We start from the raw sequence: 23733 nt of genomic DNA, 5'->3' as shown, positions 1-23733 counted from the left end.
ATTCTTAAAGTCATAAAAGTTGTTGATTTTTTTGTATAAAAATGTGAATAAAACGACGAAGTACAAATTAAAAGATGAATCAAAAAGGTAAACAAATCTAAATTCTCATTCACTTAAAAAAAAACAAAGGCATAAAAAACACTCAAAGAAATATGAATACATAAAAGTTGATTATTGAATAATACTTACATACACCGAAAAAAATAAATATATACATCACTTACAAAAAAATATTATTGTAATTCAAAAACACATTCATTATTTTTTTTTTTATGAAATACCCTCATGTCCAATTCAAATCTTCTTCAGCATAAACCAGAAGAACCCGTACGGCTGCAGCGTGAGTATCATCGGCGCGTCTGCCGATATCTTTTGGAAGTGCACTCCGCCAAACAGCTCAACTGGTGTGTAGCCAGCCCATTCGTGCAAGTCCAATTCAGCTGGCTGTGCGGTGGAGGCAAAGTTGTACACACACAGAATCACTTCGTCATCTGGAGAGGGAAGATCAAGGGAAGACGAGGAGGAGGAGAAAGAAGAGGAAGAAGAGGATGATGATGAATAAGAAGAAGAAGATGATGATGATGCTGGGGCAGTTGGCTGAGCAGTTGTCTTTGACGACTGATGAAGCACACTTTGCAGTTCCGACAGCGACTGTGCTGATGCTCTTCTTGTGAAGTTAGCAGCCGTCGTCTCTTTAATCGCCTGCTGCTCTGCCTCCTTCTTTTCCTGCTTGTCTCTCTTCTTCATCCCTCCTTCCTCGCTCTCTTCGTTCTCTTCGTCTGAAAGCGCATCATCATCTCCACAGACAATCGGAATGTCGTCTGTCGCAGGCAGCGTGGGAGGGACGTTGCGAGGCATCGGACTGACAAAGCCAGCGAGCTCAGCGTCAGCACCTGGATAGGCAGAGTAGTCAGTGTAGCCAGAATAATCAGAGGAAGAAGAAGAAGAAGAAGAAGAAGATGATGATGATGATGATGATGATGAAGGAGCAGCAGCATCATCAGAGGAGACAGAGGCAGAGATGAGGAACTGGTCAGCGGGGATGGCGTGGGAGGAGAGAGGGACAGGAATAGCTGTCATCGCAGCAGAAGAGAGAGACTCCAGCACAGCTGCACAATTCTGGTCGATTGGAGCAGAAGAGGAAGAAGAGGAAGAAGAAGAGGATGGAATAGAAGGAATAGAAGCAGCATTCACAGGAGGAACCGGAGGAATGGAAGAAGCAGAAGAAGCAGAAGAAGCAGAAGAGATGGAAGAGACAGATGAAACAGAGTGAGGTGTGGCAGATGAGCTTGGGAGAGAAGACGAGGCGACGGGTGTTGTGCTGGCAGAAGGCGTGCGAAGTGACACAAGATCCTTCAGATTCAGCTGAGATGCTCGGCGGATCTCGGGGAGTGAGGTGATTGTACTGATAAAGAATTAGAAATTGGTGATAAAATTCAAAACAAAGAAATAAACAAAAAGGAAATTAAATAAAGAATGAAGAGGAATTACAATTGAGCAGAAAGAAATTCAACATGAGTGCATGAAAGCAATCAACAAAATTTAATCCATTCAGCAAAAATGAAAAGAAAAAGAAAAGAAAAGAAATAAGAAGATAACTCATTTACCTCTCATAATCCATCTCATATCTCATTCTATTCAATCAACAGAAATATTCACACCTTGTGATAGTCGGCCCGAACTGCGAAAAGTTGTCAATTGGCAGAGCAGAAATAGGAGCGACGATGGAAGCATTGGGGGCAGTTGATGTGGAAGGCACAGGAGTTGTTGGCAGCATCCGCAGATAGGCTAGCACTGCTCGATTTTTAGGGTGCTTGCAGAAAACAAGGGAACCCTGAAAAAGAAGAAGAAGAAGAATATCAACAGAATAAAAGAATAATAATAACATGAATAATAGAGCATCACATAGAAAGATACAATATAAAGCAATAGATGAGTTAAAAAAACACACAACACAAATATTCCCCACACCATCGAAAACACAAGGTGCTTCTGTCTGATTCTGATCATCTTCCTCATCCAGTTCAGAATCGAGTAAAACGATCTCTCTTGTGCCTCCACATTGACTGACTGGTATCCATAGACAGGATCAGACACCAGAGGCAGATAGAGTGCATGTGTGTCGGCTCGGCTGAAACCAGCATTTCGGTCACAGCTCCACTGCATTGGGGTGCGGACTCCGTTTCTGAGGGGAAGGGGAAGGGGAAGGGTGTGTGTGTGTGTGTGTGTGTGTGTGTGTGTGTGTATGTGTGTGTGTGTGTGTGTGTGAAATGGTTATATATACATGGAAATGAATGAATAAACAAATGGATGGATTGACGAATAAATTAGTGAATGCGAAAATTGTCAGTGTATAAAAAAATTCAGGATTTATTATCAAGATCAATATCAATAAAGCAATACATTAAATGCAAAAAATACGAAGTCCAGTCAATTTCAGTAAAAACAACATTCAATCAAACCTGTCACCCAAATAGATGTTATCACCCATCCCAATCTCATCTCCGTAGTAGATGACAGGCGTGCCAGGAAGAGAGAAGAGAAGCGCATTCAACAGCTCCACCTCAATTCGGTGGTTCTCAACAAGAGGAAACAGACGGCGGCGGATTCCTGAATAAAATAGATAGATATATAGATAGAAAAAATTATTGAAAAGAATGAAATTAAATAAAACAAATCGAAATTGTAAATTGTTTCAAAAATAATAGGTGGCATTGAACAAAAAAGCATATTTTAATCCAACAAATGAAAATAAAATAAACAAAATAAACAAAAACAAATAACAAATTCTCCAATCTCAACAACATTCATATATATATATATATACAAAAAAAAAAAAAAAAAAAAAAAAAAAGAGAGAGAGAGAGAGGGAGAGGGAGGGAGGGAGGAAATACCTAAATTGCATCGCATTCTCCGATCGTAGGCGTATTTGCCCCACATCCATTCTCTTTCTTCGTCTGTCACCATTTCCAGTGTCAGCTCATCGTGATTCCGCAGAAACATCACCCTGAATAATTAGTTAGAGCAAAAAGAATCAGATAAAATTATAAGGAAAAAAAAAAAGAGAGAGAGAGAGAGAGAGAAATGTTATGAAAATAATTGATAAGCAGTATTTTATTTCATAATAATAATAATAATAATAATAAATTTATTTATTTATTTATTTATTTATTATTCATTTCTGTTTCATAATCAAAAAGCATGTTCAAAGCATCGCCACACCATTGGCAGCTGAGAGGGATGTCAGGTGTCTGTTCCATAATGTCCACAAGCTTATCTCGGCACTCAGCCCTCAAACACATAAACCTGTGGAAATGATGAATTGGTCACAAAAAAATCAGTTTTAAAAAAAGAATAAAAAGAATAAACAGAATAAACAGAATGATTTCAACATTCAGGGAGAAAAAAATGAATAAATTTTGTATCGTTTTCAGAAAAATAAATGAAGCACAGAAATACAGAAACTTATTAAGTTTTAATGAAAAACAGTCAATTTCTTCAAAAAATACTCTGTCAAAATAACTCTCTCTCTCTCTCTCTCTCTCTCTCTCTCTCTCTCTCTCTCTAATTGCACACAATCTTGGCATAATCGGAAAATGAAAGCTCATCTGAAACTCGTCTCCGTTTCCAAAATAAGCCGCCGCATCCTTCGGCATCATGTTTGCCTCTGACAGCAGCACAGTGCCTGGATACTCTTTCTCCATAAACCTCCGAAGATGCTTGCAGAACTCGTGGGTCTCTGGCAGATTCTCGTTGCTTGTCCCTTCAATCAGCAGCAAGAAGAATGCACGCGAAGCACAAAGGAAACAAAAGACAATAAAATATAAGAAAAATAAATTATAAGCAATTTGATAACAACACACATAATTCAACAATTCTGGTCACACCTTCTCTTTCATACAAATACGGAATGGCATCAGCCCGAAACCCGTCTATTCCGATGTCCAGCCAGAAGCGGGCGATGTCCATCATTTCTGCCACAACCGCTGGATTGTCATAGTTTAAGTCGGGCTGATGAGAAAAGAAGCGATGCCAGTAGTACTGTTTTCTTATGGGATCATACGTCCAATTGGATTTTTCAGTATCGCAAAAAATGATTCGAGTACCTTTATATTTGTTTGGATCATCACTAACAATACCCAAACAAAATAAACATTTTAGAAAATGTTTTAAAATTTTTACCATGTGCTGCTTAAATGGTTTAAAAAAGAAATGGAAACCTCCAAACATAATAGTCGGAGTATGGATTGTCTCTTCCCTTTCTTGATTCTTGGAACCATTTGTGTTGGTCAGAGGAATGATTCATAATAAGTTCGATCAATACACGAATTCCGTGCTCATGTGCAACCTTCACGAACCATTTGAAATCTTCTATTGTACCGAAATCTGGATGAACCTTTCGATAATCTCGGACATCATATCCTATGAAAAAATGATAAAAATATAGTAAAATCAATGTCTTATTTAAAACACAAAACCGTCGTCGCGAAGCGGACTCTATAATGATAAATAAACATGAAATAAGCAATTGAAAGAAATATGAACAAAGAAAAGATATTTCACACATCAAAGAAAGGTAGCAACCACAAGCATGTAACCCCAAGTTTTTTAAGATAAGGTATTTTTTCTGCTAGCCCCTGAAAGTCGCCTTTTCCGTCTTTGTTAGTATCAAAAAATGCTCTGACATGAACTTCATATAAAATGGCTCTTTTTTATTTTTACAAATAATGTCTTTAATAATTCTAACAAGTAAAATACCTTTTGTACCAAAGGGGATCTGACGTTTAATGAAATAAAAAAACGAAATTTTCAATAGAATCAAAATTTTTGTGTTTAATAACAAAAAAACCAAGTCTATTTGTATCTGGTCCTATAGGTACACTCTCTGTAAGGGGTTCAAATTCTTCTTCATTATCAGGGTGATACATTTCGCTGTTCAAAAAAATACTAACTTTATTCAGTAAATTTATTATTTTTTGATCAAACAATAAATAACAAACAATGTTCCATTGAATTTTTATTTTTTCTGTCTTTGAAAAAAGCTTAATAAAAAGTTTCTTTCTATTTTGGTATAACGATAAAGCTCTCTCTCTCTTTCTCTCTTTCTCTCTTTCTCTCTCTCTCTCTCTCTCTTTTTTTTTTTTTTTTTTTTTTTTTTTTTTTTTTTTTTTTTTTTTTTTTTTTTTTTGAACAACTTTGAATAACGAATTTCAATAATTGTTTAATGTTTCCAAGCAATCTTTATCTGATTGAAAAGATTTGATTTCGATTTTATCTTTTAACTCAATCTTTCAAATATTATCATGGACAAAACCCAGGAAAGGGACAAAACCCGGACTTTTTCATAAATTTCATTTTTTTCAACAAGTTTCAAAAATTAAATTATGATAATTCATTCATTCATATATCAGCATATAACACATCTTACCATATCCATATTTTTATTTGCTGTGCTGTATTTATGAAGAAATAAATAATTTTTATTTTTGAAAATTTGACTTTTAATGAATTTTTCTATTTTAATAAAACGATTCAGTTCATCTTTTATTCATATAACTTATTTTTTCTTTGTTGCAAACTGCTCGGGTTATTTTTCATTTTCGGCACTTTCATCTTTTTAGCGGAATGAAAATCAATCATTTTCAAAAAAACACAGTCAATGGGATAACTCAAAATATATTTTTTTCCAAACTCATAAGCATACATGTGAATTAAACACATGCAATAATTAATATGATAGTTATGTAAAATTACTACACAGTTGAAATTTCAAATAAATCTACATTCATTTCATAAATAATAATTGTTTTCATTTTTTAATGATTTTTTTATGATTATTATCATTGAAATACAAATAATATTTATCTATTGGTATTTTCACTGAATCATTTTAAATTATAGCTCTGTGGTAATTTTATATAACTATCATATTAATTATTGCATGTGTTTAATTCACATGTATGCTTATGAGTTTGGAAAAAATATATTTTGAGTTATCCCATTGACTGTGTTTTATTGATTCATTCCGCGTGCCGCCGAAAATTGCAACAAAGAAAAATAAGTTATATGAATAAAAGATGAACTGAATCGTTTTATTAAAATAGAAAAATTCATTAAAAGTCAAATTTTCAAAAATAAAAATTATTTATTTCTTCATAAATACAGCACAGCAAATAAAAATATGGATATGGTAAGATGTGTTATATGCTGATATATGAATGAATGAATTATCATAATTTAATTTTTGAAACTTGTTGAAAAAAATGAAATTTATGAAAAAGTCCGGGTTTTGTCCCTTTCCTGGGTTTTGTCCATGATTATATATAGGAGATATGCGAGAAATATGAATAAAAATTTTTTTCACAAATTGAAAAATTCAAATTCCAAATTGAATACGTTTTGATCAAATTCGAAACATTCAAATTCAATATGAGGCAAAACATTACACAGCAAGTTTTATCTTTCAACAATTATCACGGTTAACTAACTTTTTGTTTTCAAAAAAATATGAATTTAAGGGTTTATTTTATCGAAAACAAATAAAGTCACAAAACATTATTATGTGTTGTCAATGACACCTGTTTATCGATATGAGAATCCAATAAAATTTTTTTAATATGGGTAATACTTTTTGAAAAGTCTCTAATGTTTAATTTTCAAAGAAATCATAATTTTCATATCTTAATCAAATTTCTGTTTCCACTCACAAATCTTCTTAAGAATGTTTGAAATAGCATTATCCAGAAATAGATTCTATATTAGCGAAGTTTGGTATATGTCAACATCAATTTGAGCAAAATATGAAAATTTTGATTTATTCGAAAATTAAACATTAGCGACTTTTCAAAAAGAATAACCCATTTCAAGAAGTTAAACAAAGTCTTGAGTGAAACAAAAATTTTAAACTTCATGAGAAAAAAACTTGGGAGTCTGTATTATTCCTTATGATACAAAATATTTCAGTTCTGTTGTTGATGATCATAAATATCATTTCATTTTGTATGTTTAACTTTTATTGTTAACTGTTGATTTCAACAATTTCGGAATGATAACAATTGATCCCTTAAATATTAATATTTGAGTGATAATTTTTGAAATCAAATCTTTTTTCGAAAAATTGAGAAAATTCATTATCATTTACCAATTTATTTTCTTTCAAATAACAAATGTTTTATAATCCTTCAAAAGCCAATGGTTGATGAAAAAGAAAAAAAAAGACTTATTTTATTGTAGTTATTTCTTTTCTGTGTTCATTGAAGAAAATTTAAAATAAAAAATTCTTAACTAAAATATTTGTTTCAAAAATATGATTTCAAAAATAATCACCCTTATTGAAAACGAATTACAGATTGTGCGAAAAATGCAGGACAAGATTGATTACTCTCCAACCACAAAATGAATATTTTTGTTAATTTTCCTCAAAATGAATCTTATCTTCACAAACTCATTTGACATGCGAGAGTTTCATTTTCATGTTGACAGAATATTTAAAAAAATAATTTTTGGGCACGTATGAAGCTGTTTTATAAGTCTGCTATGCCAAATGAGTTGGTGTTGCAAAAAAATGTTTAATGGAAAATTATCGGATTTTCTCTTTCAGTGGCTATTTAGAAAACGATATTGTCAGGGTATTTTGTGCGATGTCAGGTATTTTATGCAATATGTGCAATTGTCATTTTTTCTTCTGAGCACAAGAAAAAAATTTTTTGAAAAAAGATTATCACTATCTATTGTTGCAAATGCACATTTTCGAAAACCAGAAAGAATATAAAAAAAAATTAAAAAATCTAAGAAATAATCAAATATCCATGATTTAACAAAAATGAAAATTCATGCGATGAATCTGTTTTTTGGAATATTTTTTTAAAATAATTATTATCATTGAATTTTCGGTTTCGAATTAAACTTTTTCGATGTTGAATAATTTCAGGTGTATTTGCTTGTGATTAAATCTTAAATTAAGTTCAAGAGGACGAGTTTATATCTTTGTCTCTAAAATTCATTGCAAGCTGTAAGTCAATTGAAGCAAAGTATATATATCATTAATCAGGATTCAAAGTTAGCTTTTCATCAGGATGATAATATATTTCTTAAAATGCTTTGAGGACTTGTGCAATTAAATTGATAAATAAAAAAAGTTGCAAATTACACAATTGCGATAGATGAGATTTGCATAGGATAATTGCTTTTCAAATAAAATATATCCACAGCATATGAAAGCTTCCAATGCAACCATCAAATACATTACCAATGTATAAATTGGTGCTTACAAATAACAAAGTTAAAGATTTGGAAGTACAAAACAAGTTGAAACAGTTCGGAGCTTTCAAGCGAATCCAAATGCACAAGTACAAGATAGATAAATAAATGAATATTCAATAAAAAATTACAGAAATACAATTTAATACTAATAAATAAAAATAAAATAAAATAAAACACGAACGTTGCAAATAAAGAATCAAAAAACGTATTTTGAAAGAACTCGCGGATTATTTTTAGTTGAATGTCAACAAAAAACTATCTAAAACAGGCATTTACATTAAAGCTTAATTGAATATAAAAAATTCGTTCGGATCATTAGAAGCTTGGTAAGGAAATCTGGATTCATCATGAATTCCAATAAAGCTGAAAACAATGTCTTCATATCCTTCTTCCTCCATCCTTTCGATCAGAGCTCTTTTTGCTGACTTTTCACTTGATTCATCTTCTTCTTTTTCATTATGAGCGATGTTTTCGTAAAGCTTTTCTGACAATGCGGAAAAGAAATTTAAACAGAACATTTTTATCGCATAATCATTTGATGCTCCACACAACCTTCCCAATACGAAGTCAATAGCCCCACCTTTTACCAACCAATCAGCTTGAACTGATTGATTTTCTACCATCCATTTAAATGCTTGGATCCCATGAAACAAGATTTTCCCATCGAAATCCTTTGCTAAGGTGCACAGACCTACTATGCTCTTTATTAAATCAACACACTCGTCGCCTTTAATTAATTTGTAAAAGCGAAAATAATCACTCAAAAATTGAATCATTCCCCTTACAACTCTCAATTCTTTTGAATCTTCCAGTTCCTTATCCTCCCATTTAACACATCTTACCAGTTCTTCAATTAATCTTTTCATCTCTCTTACAAAAAGTAGCTCATTTGTGACTAAGCCTTCCAAATTGTTATTGCAAAATAATCTGTTAATCAAAAATTTCCAGGCTGAAAGATACGCAAGATGAGTCAGATTGTGATGTTCCTTGTGATACAGGATAATCTCTTTTATTTCTTTCAAATAAAGTTCTTCTTCAACTTCCTAATTGATAACGAGTGAAAACTATAAGCTCACAGAAATAACACAATTTCACACCATTAAAATTCCAATATTGCTCAAAGCCAGCAAAGCAATTTCTACTTCCTTTTGCACTATTTCATTAACTTCCTTGCATAACGCAACTTTCAGAAGGCAAGGAATGCAAATATGATTTATTTCTTTGTTAATTTCTGAATCATGAAGCAAAAGATAACATTCACAAAGATCAACAAAAAGCTTTTCTTCGCATTTTCCTTTTTTCTGAGCTTCGCTAAAAATTATCCCTTCGAGAACGTTATGCACTAACGAAAAATTTAGATAATTACGATAGAAACACTTTAATTCCGCGTAATATTTCATGCACCTCAAAAATAAAACTGCATTTTCCAATGACAATTGATTTGTACCAAGAAGCGTCAATAAAGTTCCATATTTTGTCCCAATAATAATACCCTCAAGATCGTTTCCATCCATTTCCCCCATTAAACTATTAATTTCTTCAATTTTCTGCTTCTGTATTGAATCCGAGCAACCATTAAGTTCTGAAAGGAGTTCTGAAAAGAAAAGTAGTAAAATATCGTTAACACACATATTTTCTAAAATTGGAGAATGCTCATACTGGAACAATTTTGAACAGCTTGAGACTTTAGTATTTAAAACAAAAAATCCATTTCAATAGAATAAAAATTTGAAAAAGCATTTAATGTTTGAAATATTTATGCACATACAAATATTTATGACAAATAAATATTAATGCAAACATTAAAACTCATATTAAAACTGAACAAACCTGTGGACGCACCCAAAACATTCGAATGAATATAAGTAATATTGTATTATGGGCATTAATATTCCATTTAGGGGTATATATTTTCATTAAAGAAAATAATAACAATTTGCTCCAAATTTTTTCTGCTGTCATATCATAATAAGTCTCGAATTCTCTTGAAAAAAATTAAGGAAAATTAAAAAATTGTGAAATATTTTGGAAAGTGAAGTGTGGAACAATTTTCAAAAAATAAAAATTTTGTCCCATTTGTCTTCATTCACCTTTTATTATGAGATCCAACTTTAATGTGAATGAAACCGAAACTGGGATATGATTCACTAATAAACAAAATAATAAGCTAATTCATTTAAGCCAAAAATTTCTTCACGCAGGTCGTCAAGCAGAACAAAATAAGCTTCAATTATTTCTTCGAATCCTTCTTCCTCCAACTTATCAAACAACTTTCTTTTCAATATTTGCAGTTTTGCATCTTCTTTTTCATTTCCAGTTTTCCTCTTTATTCGATTGCAAATGAGGCTGAAAATACCCAAATAACGATCAAATATGGAATCTATTGTACCGACGCGGAAAATTTCTTCCAAAGTAATTTCAACAATCCCGCCTTTCTGCAAATTATCATTTTGTATTGCTTTACTTCCTGCGATTGCTTCAAAAAGTGTAATACATTCACATTGAATTCTTCTGTGATTATCATTTGCCAATCGAAAAACTTTCATTGCGCTTTCAATAAGCTGATCAAATTCTTCATTCCATAGTTTGCAATTGTAGAAGAAATAAATCAATGTTTGAAGCAATCTCACTAAAACTCGTTTATTTTCCATTTCTTTTCCTTTTTCCTCTTCTTTTTTTCTTTTCCAATCCATATACCCAGCCAGCTCTTCCATTTCTCTACTTACTTCTCTAATAAAATGCAATTCGTTCGTAATGACTTTTTCCAAATTTTTATTTTGGCGAAGTAATCCAACCAAGAATTCCCAGCCAGATTCATACGCAAGTCGTGTTAGGTTACGATGTTCTTGATGATGTTTGATTATTTCTGTCATATCATTCAAATACAATTCTTCTGACACTCTCTAATTAAAGAAAGAAAGAAAGAAAAACATTCAACAGCACCAAAAATGAAATATAAATGCTCATACGCAATGCCTAACATCTCTCAGAGAAAGCAAAGCCATTTCCACTTCTTTTTGTGTTTCTTCGTTAACCTCTTTCTTCAAGGCAACTTTCAAAATGCAGCGAATACTAATGCGAAGAATTTCATCTGTCATATACAGAGTATTCATTTGATAGGCTTCACAAAGGTCAATCAGAAGTTTTTCGTTTCTTCCTTCGTTTTTTTGATCTTCGTCAATCATCATCCTTTCAAATCTACTGATCAGCGAAGAAAATATAAAACTTTCATTCCAAAAATTTTTCAACTTATTGCAATATCCTATTTGCTTCACAAATCCGATTGCATTTTCCTTGCTCATTTTCTTTTCTTTAATTATTTTTTCTATTTGATCGTAAAATTCTTTTGTGAATACTGATTCAAATTCTTCTTTATTCATTCCATCAATTATTTCATTCATTTCTTCGATTTTCTTTCTTTGTTCTTCCTCATCGCAATATTCAAGCTCAGAAAACAATTCTAAATTAAAAAATGAAAAAAAAAATCCATCATTATGAATTCAAATGCAACAATGAATGCAAGCCTGTGAACTTTTTTGTATTGTCCATCTCCTGCATTTTTATAAGAATATTTTATTCACAAAACAATAAAATTTTTATCATTCACATTGAACATGCCATTTGTTTGGATTGATGACATCAATGAATAACAAGATCTCAAAAATAGTCATTAAAAATGTCGTGTTCACACCATTCTTTATCGTCTTGGTACTTTTGGAAAGTGATTATTAAGAAAAAAATGTACAAATTAATTCGGTTTGTTGTTATGGATTCCATGATCAAATAATTTTCTTAAAACTGGAATATTTATGCACTGATTGAGAGTTCAATGAGTGAACATTATCTATAGAATTTGAAATATTATTTCCTATGATGACAGCTGGAAATGATGGAGATGCAATAATTTGGAATTCTGTATGATTGTTTTTGAAATTGAGTGAACAAAGGGAACACAACAATTTCATCAATCACACAAAAAAACGTAATGCATGTATTTTTTATTTGTTTATTCATTGCTAAGATATTTCCATCCGTATCCTCTCCAAAGTCATGATTCAGAAATTTTTATAAAATGGATAATCTATTCTTTGCAGAGCAGAACAGCGAAGAATAGAGACAAACATTATCTTACAAATATATTAGAGCCTGAACATATTTTGTTACAAATATTTATGTTTCTTATCATGGACTCAACATGCGCGATGGATAGAAATGCGATGAAGAATGAAAATTAATAGATCAGAAATCATCGGGATTGGAAGACGTTAAAAACAAAAAGGAAGAATGTCCAAACTCTATGAAAAGGAAGCACCTTTTGAAGAAGAAGAGGACATTTTCAGAAAAAATTTTGTTGGAGAGATTGGGGCAAATAACTGAAACAGGACATTGGAGGCAGTTGGGACAGGGCAAGGCGCCTTTCTTGGGATGAGAAGGGCAAGGCATTGATTTACTGAACTGAGGAGAGGGGTAGAATGGCATTTGATTGTTTTGCTTGAGAGCCAAAATTACAAGAAAAAATATCAGTTTGGAGTTATTCAGGCAGCTGAAGGCAAATGCCAGGAAAAATGAATTTGAGTCGTAATGACTTCATCTTCAGTCTTTTGCTATTGAAGGATTATCCACAAGAGCAAAGGGCAAGATTGTGATAATGAGAATATTATATGTTAGAAGATATCCGACATTGGAAATTTCCATAAGATCTTCTTCATCACCTTTTGCATCTCCTTCACAGTCTTCTTCAGCTTTGCTTCATTCATTAACTCAGATACAACAAATGCAATAATTTAAATAGGGTGGTTTTTTTATCCGGACATTTTTTTTTATTGGCGTGTCTCACCAAATAAAAACTAAAAACAAAAAAAGCATATTGCACCAGGTTTGAGCACGTATTAAATGTTCATATAAAAAAATTTTTTGTCAATTTTTGTTTTTGATGAAGATCTTGAGAATTTTTAATTTATTTTTGATCATTTGTTTTGCTCGTTTTTAATCGACTCTCTTTTTCTGTCAGTTTTTAGCTACTGGACCATGAATCATTCATAATTATCATATATAATTTCAAATCTTTTTTGTTTTTTCTTATTTTTTCACGAGTTTTTCGCATTTCATTGTTTTTGAAGAAAATTATAAAAATCTGAAAATAATGAGCAACACAATATTTATTAGATGTTTTTCGTGGGGTGCATGAAAAGATAAATGCTTGCAGTAAATATGCACAACGTGAAAATTTTGTTTAATGTTGCTGCTTTAGCAGTACAAATCAATTTTTCATTTTGACAAAATTGCTCATTTTGTTTTTGATTTTATGAAATATGACAAACAATTTTGAGTAGCAATGCATTTTTATCTAATTTGCACAAAATTTTAATATTTTTATTGAAAGAACAAAAAACAATTGAGAAAATATGAGTTTTTTATAATTTTCTTCAAAAACAATGAAATGCGAAAAACTCGTGAAAAAATAAGAAAAAACAAAAAAGATTTGAAATTATATATGATAATTATGAATGATTCATGGTCCAGTAGCTAAAAACTGACAGAAAAAGAGAGTCGATTAAAAACGAGCAAAACAAATGATCAAAAATAAATTAAAAATTCTCAAGATCTTCATCAAAAACAAAAATTGACAAAAAATTTTTTTATATGAACATTTAATACGTGCTCAAACCTGGTGCAATATGCTTTTTTTGTTTTTAGTTTTTATTTGGTGAGACACGCCAATAAAAAAAAATGTCCGGATAAAAAAACCACCCTATATATATATATATATATATATATATATATATATAACTGCACAAAATGATCTCAGATTCAAAAGTGAAAAAAGGATTATCACAAAATTTCGTGAAAGATGGAATAAAATTATGTTTAGTTTTAAACAATTATTATTTCGTTTGAAAAAATTATTCATTTGTTTGCAAATTTTTTTTTGAATGCAAAAATTCTCATTTTGAATAATTTTTGGTGTATAAACATATATATTAAACAGACCTCTACTTGCATGTTGTTAAATATTCGAATTGAATAGATTTCAATGAAAAGAATGTGTAAAACTTTAAACTTGAATTACAAATGAGTAAACGCAAACATAATCAGACACTCAATTTTAAATTTTTGGAAAAAAAAATATTATTTTGCCTTGTAAAAGCAACTTTAAAATAAACAAAAACTCTCAATTTCTATTAGAATAACAAAGACAAACAAACAAACAAACAAACAAACAAAAAAAAAAAAAAAAAAAAAAAAAAGTTCTAAACAGATTGAAAATGGATATATAAAAACGTTTACTCATCAAATGCTTTTCTGCAGTTGGCAAACAAATACAAAAACAGTGCCATAAAGAAATATTCAAATAAAAAATTTGTTCCAAAAAGAATCTCACAACTGAAAATACAAAAACACTCAAACTAAAGAACTCAAGGAAAGAGGCTCTTCATTCATTGACTTCATTTCTTCGATATACTCTCTGTTTGTTTCTCCTTTGTTTGTTTTTCTATATGAATCATGAAACATTGCAGTAACTTTATTTGTCCCTTTTTTCCCACATGGCCATTTAATGTTCATTAACATTTCAAATACGGGCAAAATGTTACCAAAATATCCAAAGAAAACAAAAGACCCACCAAGAGATGAAAAAAATGTTACCCAAGATATCTTCATTGAATGTTGAGTGATAACCACATATTTTTCCAGCTTGAATTTTATATTGACGCCCAGCCCGAAGTTATAATATATGTTTGGATAATTTGAAAAGGATCCGTTATCAAATGAAATGTGGTTGATGAGATGGCCTTCTTCTTCCATATTTGTTTTCAAAGCGACATTTCTTTTATAAATAGATGGGACAAGCTCCAACGTCACGTTCGTTGATACTGGACCACTGAATACTGATTTATTGCCACTCAAAATAATATCTTCAATTGAAGATTTAAAATTTTTTGGACCAAATTTCAGGTTATGTTGCTCAGGAACAGCAGAATCAACAGATGCGAAGACTTTTATTGCTCTGCAAGAAACATTTCTTTCTGAGGAAAACATGGAAAAAATGTCCATCTGAACATTTTTCAATGGAACATTTACGTTTTCACCTTCAAGAGTAATCTTGCAATTATGTGTTGGAGGATAATAATAATTAGTGGAATGAATTTGAGTGCAAGTCGGTGTGAAAAGTAAATTTCTATCTTTTTTCAATCCTAAATGGAATATTTTTAATGAATACATCAAAAAAAATATTTAAAAATTTTATTAACAGTAAAAAACAGACACATACCATATGGATTAAATGATGTTTTCCCCAATCCTAACTTGTCTGAACACTTATCAGATTTTTCATAAATCTCTTTATTCACAGGTCCAACACATTCACCGGTATAGTCCATCAAAGTAAGTTCAACAAGAACGTGATTGTTTGTGAAATGTTCTAATATATGACTTTCTGTTGAAGCATCGACTGTTGTCCTTGTCTCAGCAATGTTGAATAAGAAAAAACCCAAAATATTCGAAAGAACAACGCCAGCAACAAAAAAGATGGCAACAATCGAAACAAATCCTCCAAATGTTGTTTTTCTTATTTGTTTGACTGAAGAGTGCGTATGTGGATCAAGAGAGTCATTATACTTGCTTGAATAGCCATCCAGTTTCCACATGCACGATTTTGTTCGAAAGCATAGAAGAAACAGAGCAACCATAAAACCAAAAGCAGCCATAGCAACATATGAAATAATATTTATCGCAGTCACCAATTTCGATGGCTCACTGTATAATTGAGGTTGAGTTGTTCTCGAAGGATCGGTAGTTGGCATTGTATTATTATTTGATGCTGAGCCAATTGGACAATACTGTTCAGTTTCACATTTAATTGGACTTGATAAACCAGAAGTGTTTGTGAATGTTCCAGCCTGAGCAAATTCGCATTCAAATTCTCGAGCACCCTCCCATATTCCAAACGTTCCTGCGGGGCAAGGAATGCAAGCCGTTCGATTTTTTCCATCTGAATAAGTTCCTTCTTTACATCTTTCACATTTTTCCTTATTCTTGAAATATCCTTCTGAACAGCCTAAAACATTATCTTGAAGACTAATATTACGAATTGTATCAATTGCAAATGGCATGATAGTTCTTCCTTTATGTATTTGCCTTCCACCGAAACAAATAATGTTATTTTGAAAAATTGAACATCCAGCTTCAACCACATCGAGATGAATACCGTTTTTAAGTTCTGTTCCATCATCTTCGGTCACAGTTGCATGGCCATACTTATCGAATTCTACAACTTTGAAAGTATCCATTGCGCGATCTCCATTTCTCCCTCCGAACATTAATACTTTATTTTCAAAAGGTAATGCCATCCCATCTTGATAGTGAAAAATATGATTCAAATTTTCGTTATTCCCAGAAATATTTGTAAAATCAAAATTACCTATTTTCAATAATTTTTCAAAATCATAACATCTAAACCCTTTCATTGGAGAAATGCCATCCATTCCTCCAATGACAATTAGATTTGAATGTGTAGATTCATCATTATTGCTCATATTTTGTCTGACGCTTCCAACTTGCTTATTATCTGATATCATCAAATCTCTTTTTATATTCTCACTATTTTCGTAAATATTTGGCATTTCTATATAGTTACGTTCATGACTTTCATATCTTTGCAGTTGTGTGTTTTCTGTTTTATTTTTTGTAATGATCTTGTTCAAAAAAAGAATGGCAGACTTATATGTTGAATCCACGAAGTGAAGTTCTTTCCATTCTTCTGTTCCAAAATAAAATACATATGACGAAGGAGGATGATTGACGTCATCAAAACTTTTTCCACCAGAAACAACCAAGCAATTAAAATGGATGGCAGATGATGCACCAAATACAGGTGTTGGCTTATTCTTGGATTTTTTCCCCAACTGCTTCCATTCATGCGTACGAAAAGAAAATTCCCACAATTCATTTGACGGTTCCACCTTTCCTGTTTGTGCGTTCGGTCCTAAGCCTCCAAAGATAAAAAATCGATCAGTTTCACAACATAATGAAGCAAGCTCTCTTGCGGGAGGCGTTTCTGAGTTTCCTTTTGGAGTAATTCTTTCCCACTGATTTATATCTGTTCCCCATCCATACAAATCGTTGAAAATTTCTCCTGTTTCTGGATTTCGTCCTCCAAACACAAAAAATGAATCACCATATGTTCCAACTGTAGGATTCACACGTGGAGATGGTCCAAGTTCATACACTGAAATTAAACGAATGAACGGAGAATTACTATCATAATAATTGAAACGAGAATTGCTTTCTGATTTTGAATGTTTGCTTAATTGACCTGACTTCGTTTCTATAAATTCTTCACTAATAATCTTCTTTCTGAAATTTTGTCTTCGCTCTTTTGCTTCTTTAGAATGAATTGCATTTTCTGAAATGTCAATAGATAAATCCTCTTTCATCACAGCTAATAATTCTCCAGATGCGAATTTATTTGATTTCCCTCCAAAAATAAAAAGGTTTCCATCTGAATCAGTTGTACATCCGCAAAGACACAACAACTTCGGAAAGTTAAATGTAATTTCTTTATATTTTGCAGTTTTTATATCATTTCCCCCTTTGACGGCTTGACTGCAATCAAGAATTATTAACGAATTTTGATAATCGAACAAATTGTTTGATAGACGTCCACCATGAATATACGCAAATGCACCATCCGAAGAAATAAATGTTGCCTGACCAAATTGGGAGCAAGAATAAGGAATGTCGCTTGCATCTCCATTCTTATCAGTTATTTCAACTTCTTCCCAAGATTGAGAAGAAATTGTGTCAATCTTTATTCTGAACATATCGAGTGAAAAGTCATCATCTCCTCCAGTGTCTCCTCCATAAACAACAGCATATCCATTCGCAACAAGCATACCTGCTCCGCTGCAAGGTTCAGGGCCAACTTCTCCGGTGACTATTTTCAATTCTTTCCATTGGTTGTTTTGTGTGTCAAACTCCCACATATCATTAAGAAGTCCAGATGCACTGATCCCACCAAAAATATACAGTTTATCTCCATCTGATGCGTATGCCATTGAATGTCTTGCTTCTGGAATTGTCTTCCCTTCATCCAATTCTTTCCATTCTTTCGATGAAATATCAAATGACCACAGCATATTTGAAAATCCATTTTCATTCCATCCGCCCCAAATGAAAAATGTGTTTCCCACTTTGAATTGAGCAAAAAACTTTACAAAAGGCTTTGGGAAGCCCATGGGAATAATCAAACGTGATGAAAAGAATGGGAAGAGATTAATAGTATATGCATCTGAAACCATTTCTTCTTTGTGGTCAACACCACCGTAAAGGAATAAAGAAGGATTTTCATTTTCGAAATAAAACTGAAAAAAAGGTGAATAACGAGGGTTTATTTGTGAACCTGTCGGTGGAAATATTGTAACAGATTTTATAATAGGTTCCTTTGAATTACAAGTAGCATATATAATTGTTAATATACAAAGATACACGCAAAATAACATTCTTGATCATTTATATTATATGTTTTTTGAACGTAAAAATTCAACAAAAAGCATAAGATCATTTTCTTAAATTTTTGTTTGAAAAATAAAGATAATAAATAATAATATTTTAATTATCATCATTATTGTTTTAAAAACATGTGCATCTTTTCATAACATTTCACTCATTTCCTATTTAAGTTGATATGCAAATATATTCCATGGTTTTCAAAGTTGTTTTTTTAATGAAGAGCTTATGATTCATTTTCAAATAATACATGCACTATTTTATTCCAAAAATATAAAAAACAATTAAGCAATATTGTTTCTAAAGGTAAAAAAAAATTTTTTCATTTCAGTATCCAGAATTTCATTTTTTTTTTTAACAGACAGAATTTAGTGAAAACAAATTTTAAATTTTTGACGAATTCAAAATTTTAATATTTGTTACGTTTATTGCTTTTCAACATGCAACAATGCCTATATAAGTTGAACAACTTTTTTCATTTAGCTCTTTCATCTGAGGATTCTGATTCCTCATCCATCTCTTCATCAACAGTTGTGACATCAGCAAGTGATGATGAAAAGGAGGAGGATGACTCTCTGTCCTCATCAGCGTTTGAGGATGAGGATGACAACAGGAAGGAAAGCCTGAGGAAAATAACACAGGGGCTGTCGAATGGAGGGAAGAAGCATGCGACGAAGAAGAGGGTTGCATTTATGTTAGAAATGATGTTGTGGGAGTGTCTGACGCTTGATATTCTCTTTGGACAGAACTCTTTTGAGATGACCCGATAGAAGATCAAAGAATTGGAATTACCATCTATTGAGATTGGAGAGAGGAACAAATAAAGTGTTCAATTCAGTGTATAGTGATATCTGATGCGAATGTGCGATCGAAGAAGAAAGAATAGAACCCAAAAACATCCTATTTCATCTTTAAAGCTGAATGACATAAACAACACATGATACAACACAATTAGAATTCGAAAGCAAAAGAACAGATGCAATAATGAAGAGAAACAAGGATAACTGGAGCATGAATGAATGCGATTGAGAGAGATGATAATCGCACATATTTTTAAGAACTGCATTAAAAGAATATATTGAATTTCGATGATGCACTTCATTAGAATCGCAAAATGATAATTTTCTTCTTCGATGAAGGAAATGAGAAGTCAATTTTTAATTCTCTATTCCTTTTATTTTTGTAAAGTACTAACTTTTGCTTTAATTTTTCATAAATCGATTGAAAAATATATTCTGCAAAAAATACACAAAAGATTGACCTTTTTTCCAAAAAAGTTTCAACCCAAATTTCATCAACAAAGGAAACAAAGATTCATATATAATTCCACAAAATTAGAAAACATATACTTTTCATTAAAAAAAGAACATTCAATACAAAAGCTTTGCTCATTGTTCCTTTTGAAAGCAAATCAGTCCAAAAAACACAAAATTCTCCAAAAATAAATGCAATTGTCGTTTATGGTTTTCATTTTTTGTGCACATCTTTATAAAAAGCTGAGAAGAAGAAGAAAAGGAAAAGGAAAACAAAAAAAGAATCCCAGTTTATATTTAAGTGCATGACAGCAAATCAACAGCTGAGAGGAAGCGGTGAAGCCTCAACAGCCTCAGATATGATCGAATGAATGAAATCCAGAACCGTGTTGAACATCACTTCTCTTTCAGCAGGCGCTCTTCTCAGCTTGCCAAAGGGTGAAACACTTGGCTCAGGTGCATTTAGCTCCCGCTCATCGGACGAGATGCCCAGTGCATGCGAGACTTTCAACAGCTTCTTCAGAAGGAATGTGGATGAGGCTGTGCTTGCTGTGCTCAGCGGGATGCCAAATGCAACTGACGCAAGCTGGCGGAAAGCCAACCGAAATGCAGAAGAGCCCGAGTAATACAACCCCAAAAGAGAAGGCAGCGGGGAAGATGTGCTGCGCCGATAAGCGTCTTTTGGAGAGGACTCCATCGCATCTGAGGCTGATTCTGAGAGAGGAGACGGAAACGGCGAACCAGCCCCTAAAGCAAACATTGCCTCAGAAGAGGGCAATGAAGACGAGCCCTCGAGCTGTCCAGATGATGGGAAGAAAGCCGATGGAGAGACAGCAGCTGCTGATACTTTTGATTGCGTGTTTGAAGCAGAATTATGAGGAGGAGGAGGAGGAGGAGGAGGTGGTGGTGGTGGTAGTGGTGGAGGCGGGGGAGGAGGCGGAGGAGCAGTTGGAATGCTTTCTGAAGTGCATGAAGTGTTTTTAGCTGAAGTGGAAGATATTTGAATCGAAACCTCATTGTTTTCTTGCTCCAATGGGCTCTGCACCAAACTGCAATCGCTGTCTGACAATGAAAGCGATTCAGGCGATGAAACGAACGATGAACGAAAAACATCACCAAAGTTCGATTTCTTCTTCTGCTGTTCAGCTGACAATTCAGACTGTTGATGTTTTGGATCTGACTCACAGCATTCCTTCCCATTTGGCTGTTCGCACTCTTTTCGTCCCTTCCCCAAACATTCAACCTCACTTTTGGCAGACTCAACACCAACAGCTTTCGCTTCTGATTCCTTTCCTGAATCATTCGAGGGAGAAGCAGGAGAAGAGGACGGATGAGATTCTGTCAATTTTGTGAATGATGGCAGCTGTCGCAATGAAGTTGCATGCAACGAGTCTGACAGCTGCACAGGAGTGCCTTCATCCAGCCCTTCGTCATCTCCATTTTCATCTGAAGCATTCTCAGACACTTTGCTTGAATTTTGGAAGAAGCTCGTCTTCGATCCAACCTCATTGAACATTTTCCCGCTTTCTCCTTTTTCTGCTTCATCTCCTGAACTGTGCTTAACCTCCCACCGCTCTTCATTATCGCACCCACTCCCGAACAAACTCCTTTCCCCTTTCTCTTCTGCAAAACTTGAATCAAAAGGGCTGAACGGGAAGACGCTGCTGCTCTTCTGCTCTCTCTCCTCTCCTCTCTCAAATTCCTCCATCTCCTCTCCCCCCAGCGGATCGGCGTCTCTTGCCTGTCTCAGGAGCATCCACATCATAGACACTGCCTGTGCAGCTGGTGCTGGCCGAACAGTCATGCGATGTGCCAGAAGATCCACCAAGCAGCGCTGGATGTCTGCTGCCGACACAAACAGCACACACTCACCAGCTGAACTTTCTCTGCTCTCACACTCGTCCGATTCCATCATAACATGCCCAGAAGCAGAAGCAGAAGCAGAAGCAGAAGCAGAGGAAGAGGCAGAAACAGAACAGATTGACGGATTTCCAGCACCTCGAAGCTGAAAAGGCGCAAATGAAGTTCTTCTGCGCATTTTAACTGCATCCAGCGAAGACGAGGCATCAGGCACACGCACACGCGAAGAGGTCGGCGGAAGGCTAAGAGATGCAGACGACAATTCAGCTGCAGAGGATAATGTGTGCTGTGTCTGAGGAAGGAGAGGCGAGCGCATCGACGACTGTGCAGAGTGCATGCTGCGGACAGCGGGCAGTTCAGAACATGAAGAAGAAGTAGATGAGTTCGAAAGCGGAGATGGTCGCATGGTTGCAGAGGAAGATGCACAGAATCCAGATGGCACAGAAACAGAAGAAGAAATGGAAGAGGAAGAGGAATGGGAAAAAGATGAAGAAAAAGGCATCGACGGAGACAAGTCTGAAATGCGGGTGGATGTCTGAGCCATCGAAAACGACGGGCGATGTGAGTCTGCCAGCGAAATGATGCGAGGCGTTGGCATCTGTGATTGTGCTGATGACAAAGCAAAAGGAGAGGAAGATGAAGAGGAAGAGGAAGAACCAGCAGCAGAAGCAGACACATCGAGTGACATGCTTGTTTTGTGCTGGTCGTTCTGCGAAGATCGACGTGCGAAGTCAGCAGCGAGGGAAGACAGAGCAGATGACTGAGTTGCGCTGCGGATGTGACCGATGAATGCAACGTGAGTGGAGGAAAGGGGAGAAAACGGAGAAATCGGTGATGGGCATGATGGCGGAAGAGGAGACCCTGAAAAAGAGGGGTTCTGCACTGAGAAGCAGCCCAAAGAAGATGGAGTTCCAGCAGGCGAAGGGGTGATGTGCAGAGAGGAAAACGAGGAAAGTGCAGAAGAGTAGGATGGATACATCAAAAGCGAAGGAATCTTCTGCGAGTCGAGGTGAGTGAGCGAATGGACTGTCGAGACAAACGAGATGATCGAAGTGAGAAGATCGGGAGAAGCCGGAAACGATGCAACCAAAGGATGGCACTCAATCTGAGCCAGCAAATCGTTCACTTGTTGCAACAGCAACAGCGTTTACACAAAAGTGTTGAAATGAGGAAATCAAAAATCAATCGGTGCAAGAAACAGACAAAGAAATAAAAAATAAAACAAAACAAAGAAGCATACAATAAAGTGAGAGCGAGTTGTGCACAAAAGACCGGTTCAAAGACACTCGCATTGCAATCAGATCTTCCTCTGAAAAGCGATCAAGCGGTTTTTCTTCCATGCAAGATGCCCCTCCCTTCAACACTTCCTGTTCAGGCTTTTGCTCTGTTCTGCAAAAAGCAACCATTCAAATCAAAGCAAATCAGAAAAATTTGACTTTGGCAAATAAACCACTCATCACACACATATACGGATTGTAATAGTGCAACTCTGGCTGCAGATCAGATGATGAAACCAGAAACTGTTGAAGAAGCCCAGGAGCGCAGTATCTCCACGGAACAGAGATAAACGAAGGAGGGACAAACGATGGAAACTGGTCACGGTACGGAGCACGCGTCTTTGGCCTCTGTAGAAGCATTGGAGCGGAAACAATCCCAATGCCCACGAAGACGGTTGGACGAACAAGCATCCATCCATCAGACAATGAGAGATTTGGAGTGGAAAGAAACTATCAAATGAATCAATGTTGAAAAAGACGATTTCCCAAAACATTCATAAAAATAGTTAAGGCGCATCAAATTAAGCGAAGACACCTCTGCAACTGCATTCTGTGCATCAGGGGGTGCCAGGTCG

The 23733-nt window shown here is 34.1% G+C and overlaps 4 protein-coding genes across 4 annotated transcripts; 1 reads left to right on the top strand and 3 right to left on the bottom strand.

Annotated features, from left to right (window-relative positions):
* Positions 1–9: 9 nt before the first annotated feature.
* MONOS_11323 (maltose alpha-D-glucosyltransferase) lies at positions 10–4928 on the bottom strand (the record flags this gene model as incomplete). The annotated part of the gene is made up of 13 exons (XM_067863844.1): positions 10–1405; positions 1662–1834; positions 1972–2185; positions 2463–2610; positions 2895–3007; positions 3223–3306; positions 3577–3763; positions 3888–4129; positions 4221–4422; positions 4479–4497; positions 4566–4707; positions 4759–4777; positions 4850–4928. The coding sequence occupies 13 exons, from the start codon at positions 4926–4928 to the stop codon at positions 295–297; spliced, it is 2733 nt and encodes a 910-aa protein (XP_067725438.1). The 3' UTR covers positions 10–294.
* A 10332-nt stretch (positions 4929–15260) lies between these two features.
* MONOS_7837 (uncharacterized protein) lies at positions 15261–18398 on the bottom strand (the record flags this gene model as incomplete). Its single annotated transcript, XM_067878193.1, has 5 exons — positions 15261–15287; positions 15343–15455; positions 15533–16615; positions 16682–16860; positions 16981–18398. The coding sequence occupies 5 exons, from the start codon at positions 18396–18398 to the stop codon at positions 15261–15263; spliced, it is 2820 nt and encodes a 939-aa protein (XP_067725437.1).
* An 810-nt stretch (positions 18399–19208) lies between these two features.
* On the top strand, positions 19209–19538 carry MONOS_7836 (uncharacterized protein; the record flags this gene model as incomplete). Its single annotated transcript, XM_067878192.1, has 1 exon — positions 19209–19538. The coding sequence occupies one exon, from the start codon at positions 19209–19211 to the stop codon at positions 19536–19538; it is 330 nt and encodes a 109-aa protein (XP_067725436.1).
* Positions 19539–20146: 608 nt separating this feature from the next.
* Positions 20147–23569, bottom strand: MONOS_7835 (uncharacterized protein; the record flags this gene model as incomplete). The annotated part of the gene is made up of 3 exons (XM_067878191.1): positions 20147–23006; positions 23122–23270; positions 23346–23569. The coding sequence occupies 3 exons, from the start codon at positions 23567–23569 to the stop codon at positions 20338–20340; spliced, it is 3042 nt and encodes a 1013-aa protein (XP_067725435.1). The 3' UTR covers positions 20147–20337.
* Between the last annotated feature and the right edge of the window lie 164 nt (positions 23570–23733).

Source organism: Monocercomonoides exilis (assembly GCF_001643675.1).
Source record: "Monocercomonoides exilis strain PA203 chromosome Unknown scaffold29-1213020, whole genome shotgun sequence".
Lineage (NCBI taxonomy): Eukaryota > Preaxostyla > Oxymonadida > Polymastigidae > Monocercomonoides > Monocercomonoides exilis.
This window is presented reverse-complemented; position numbering and strand designations above follow the sequence as displayed.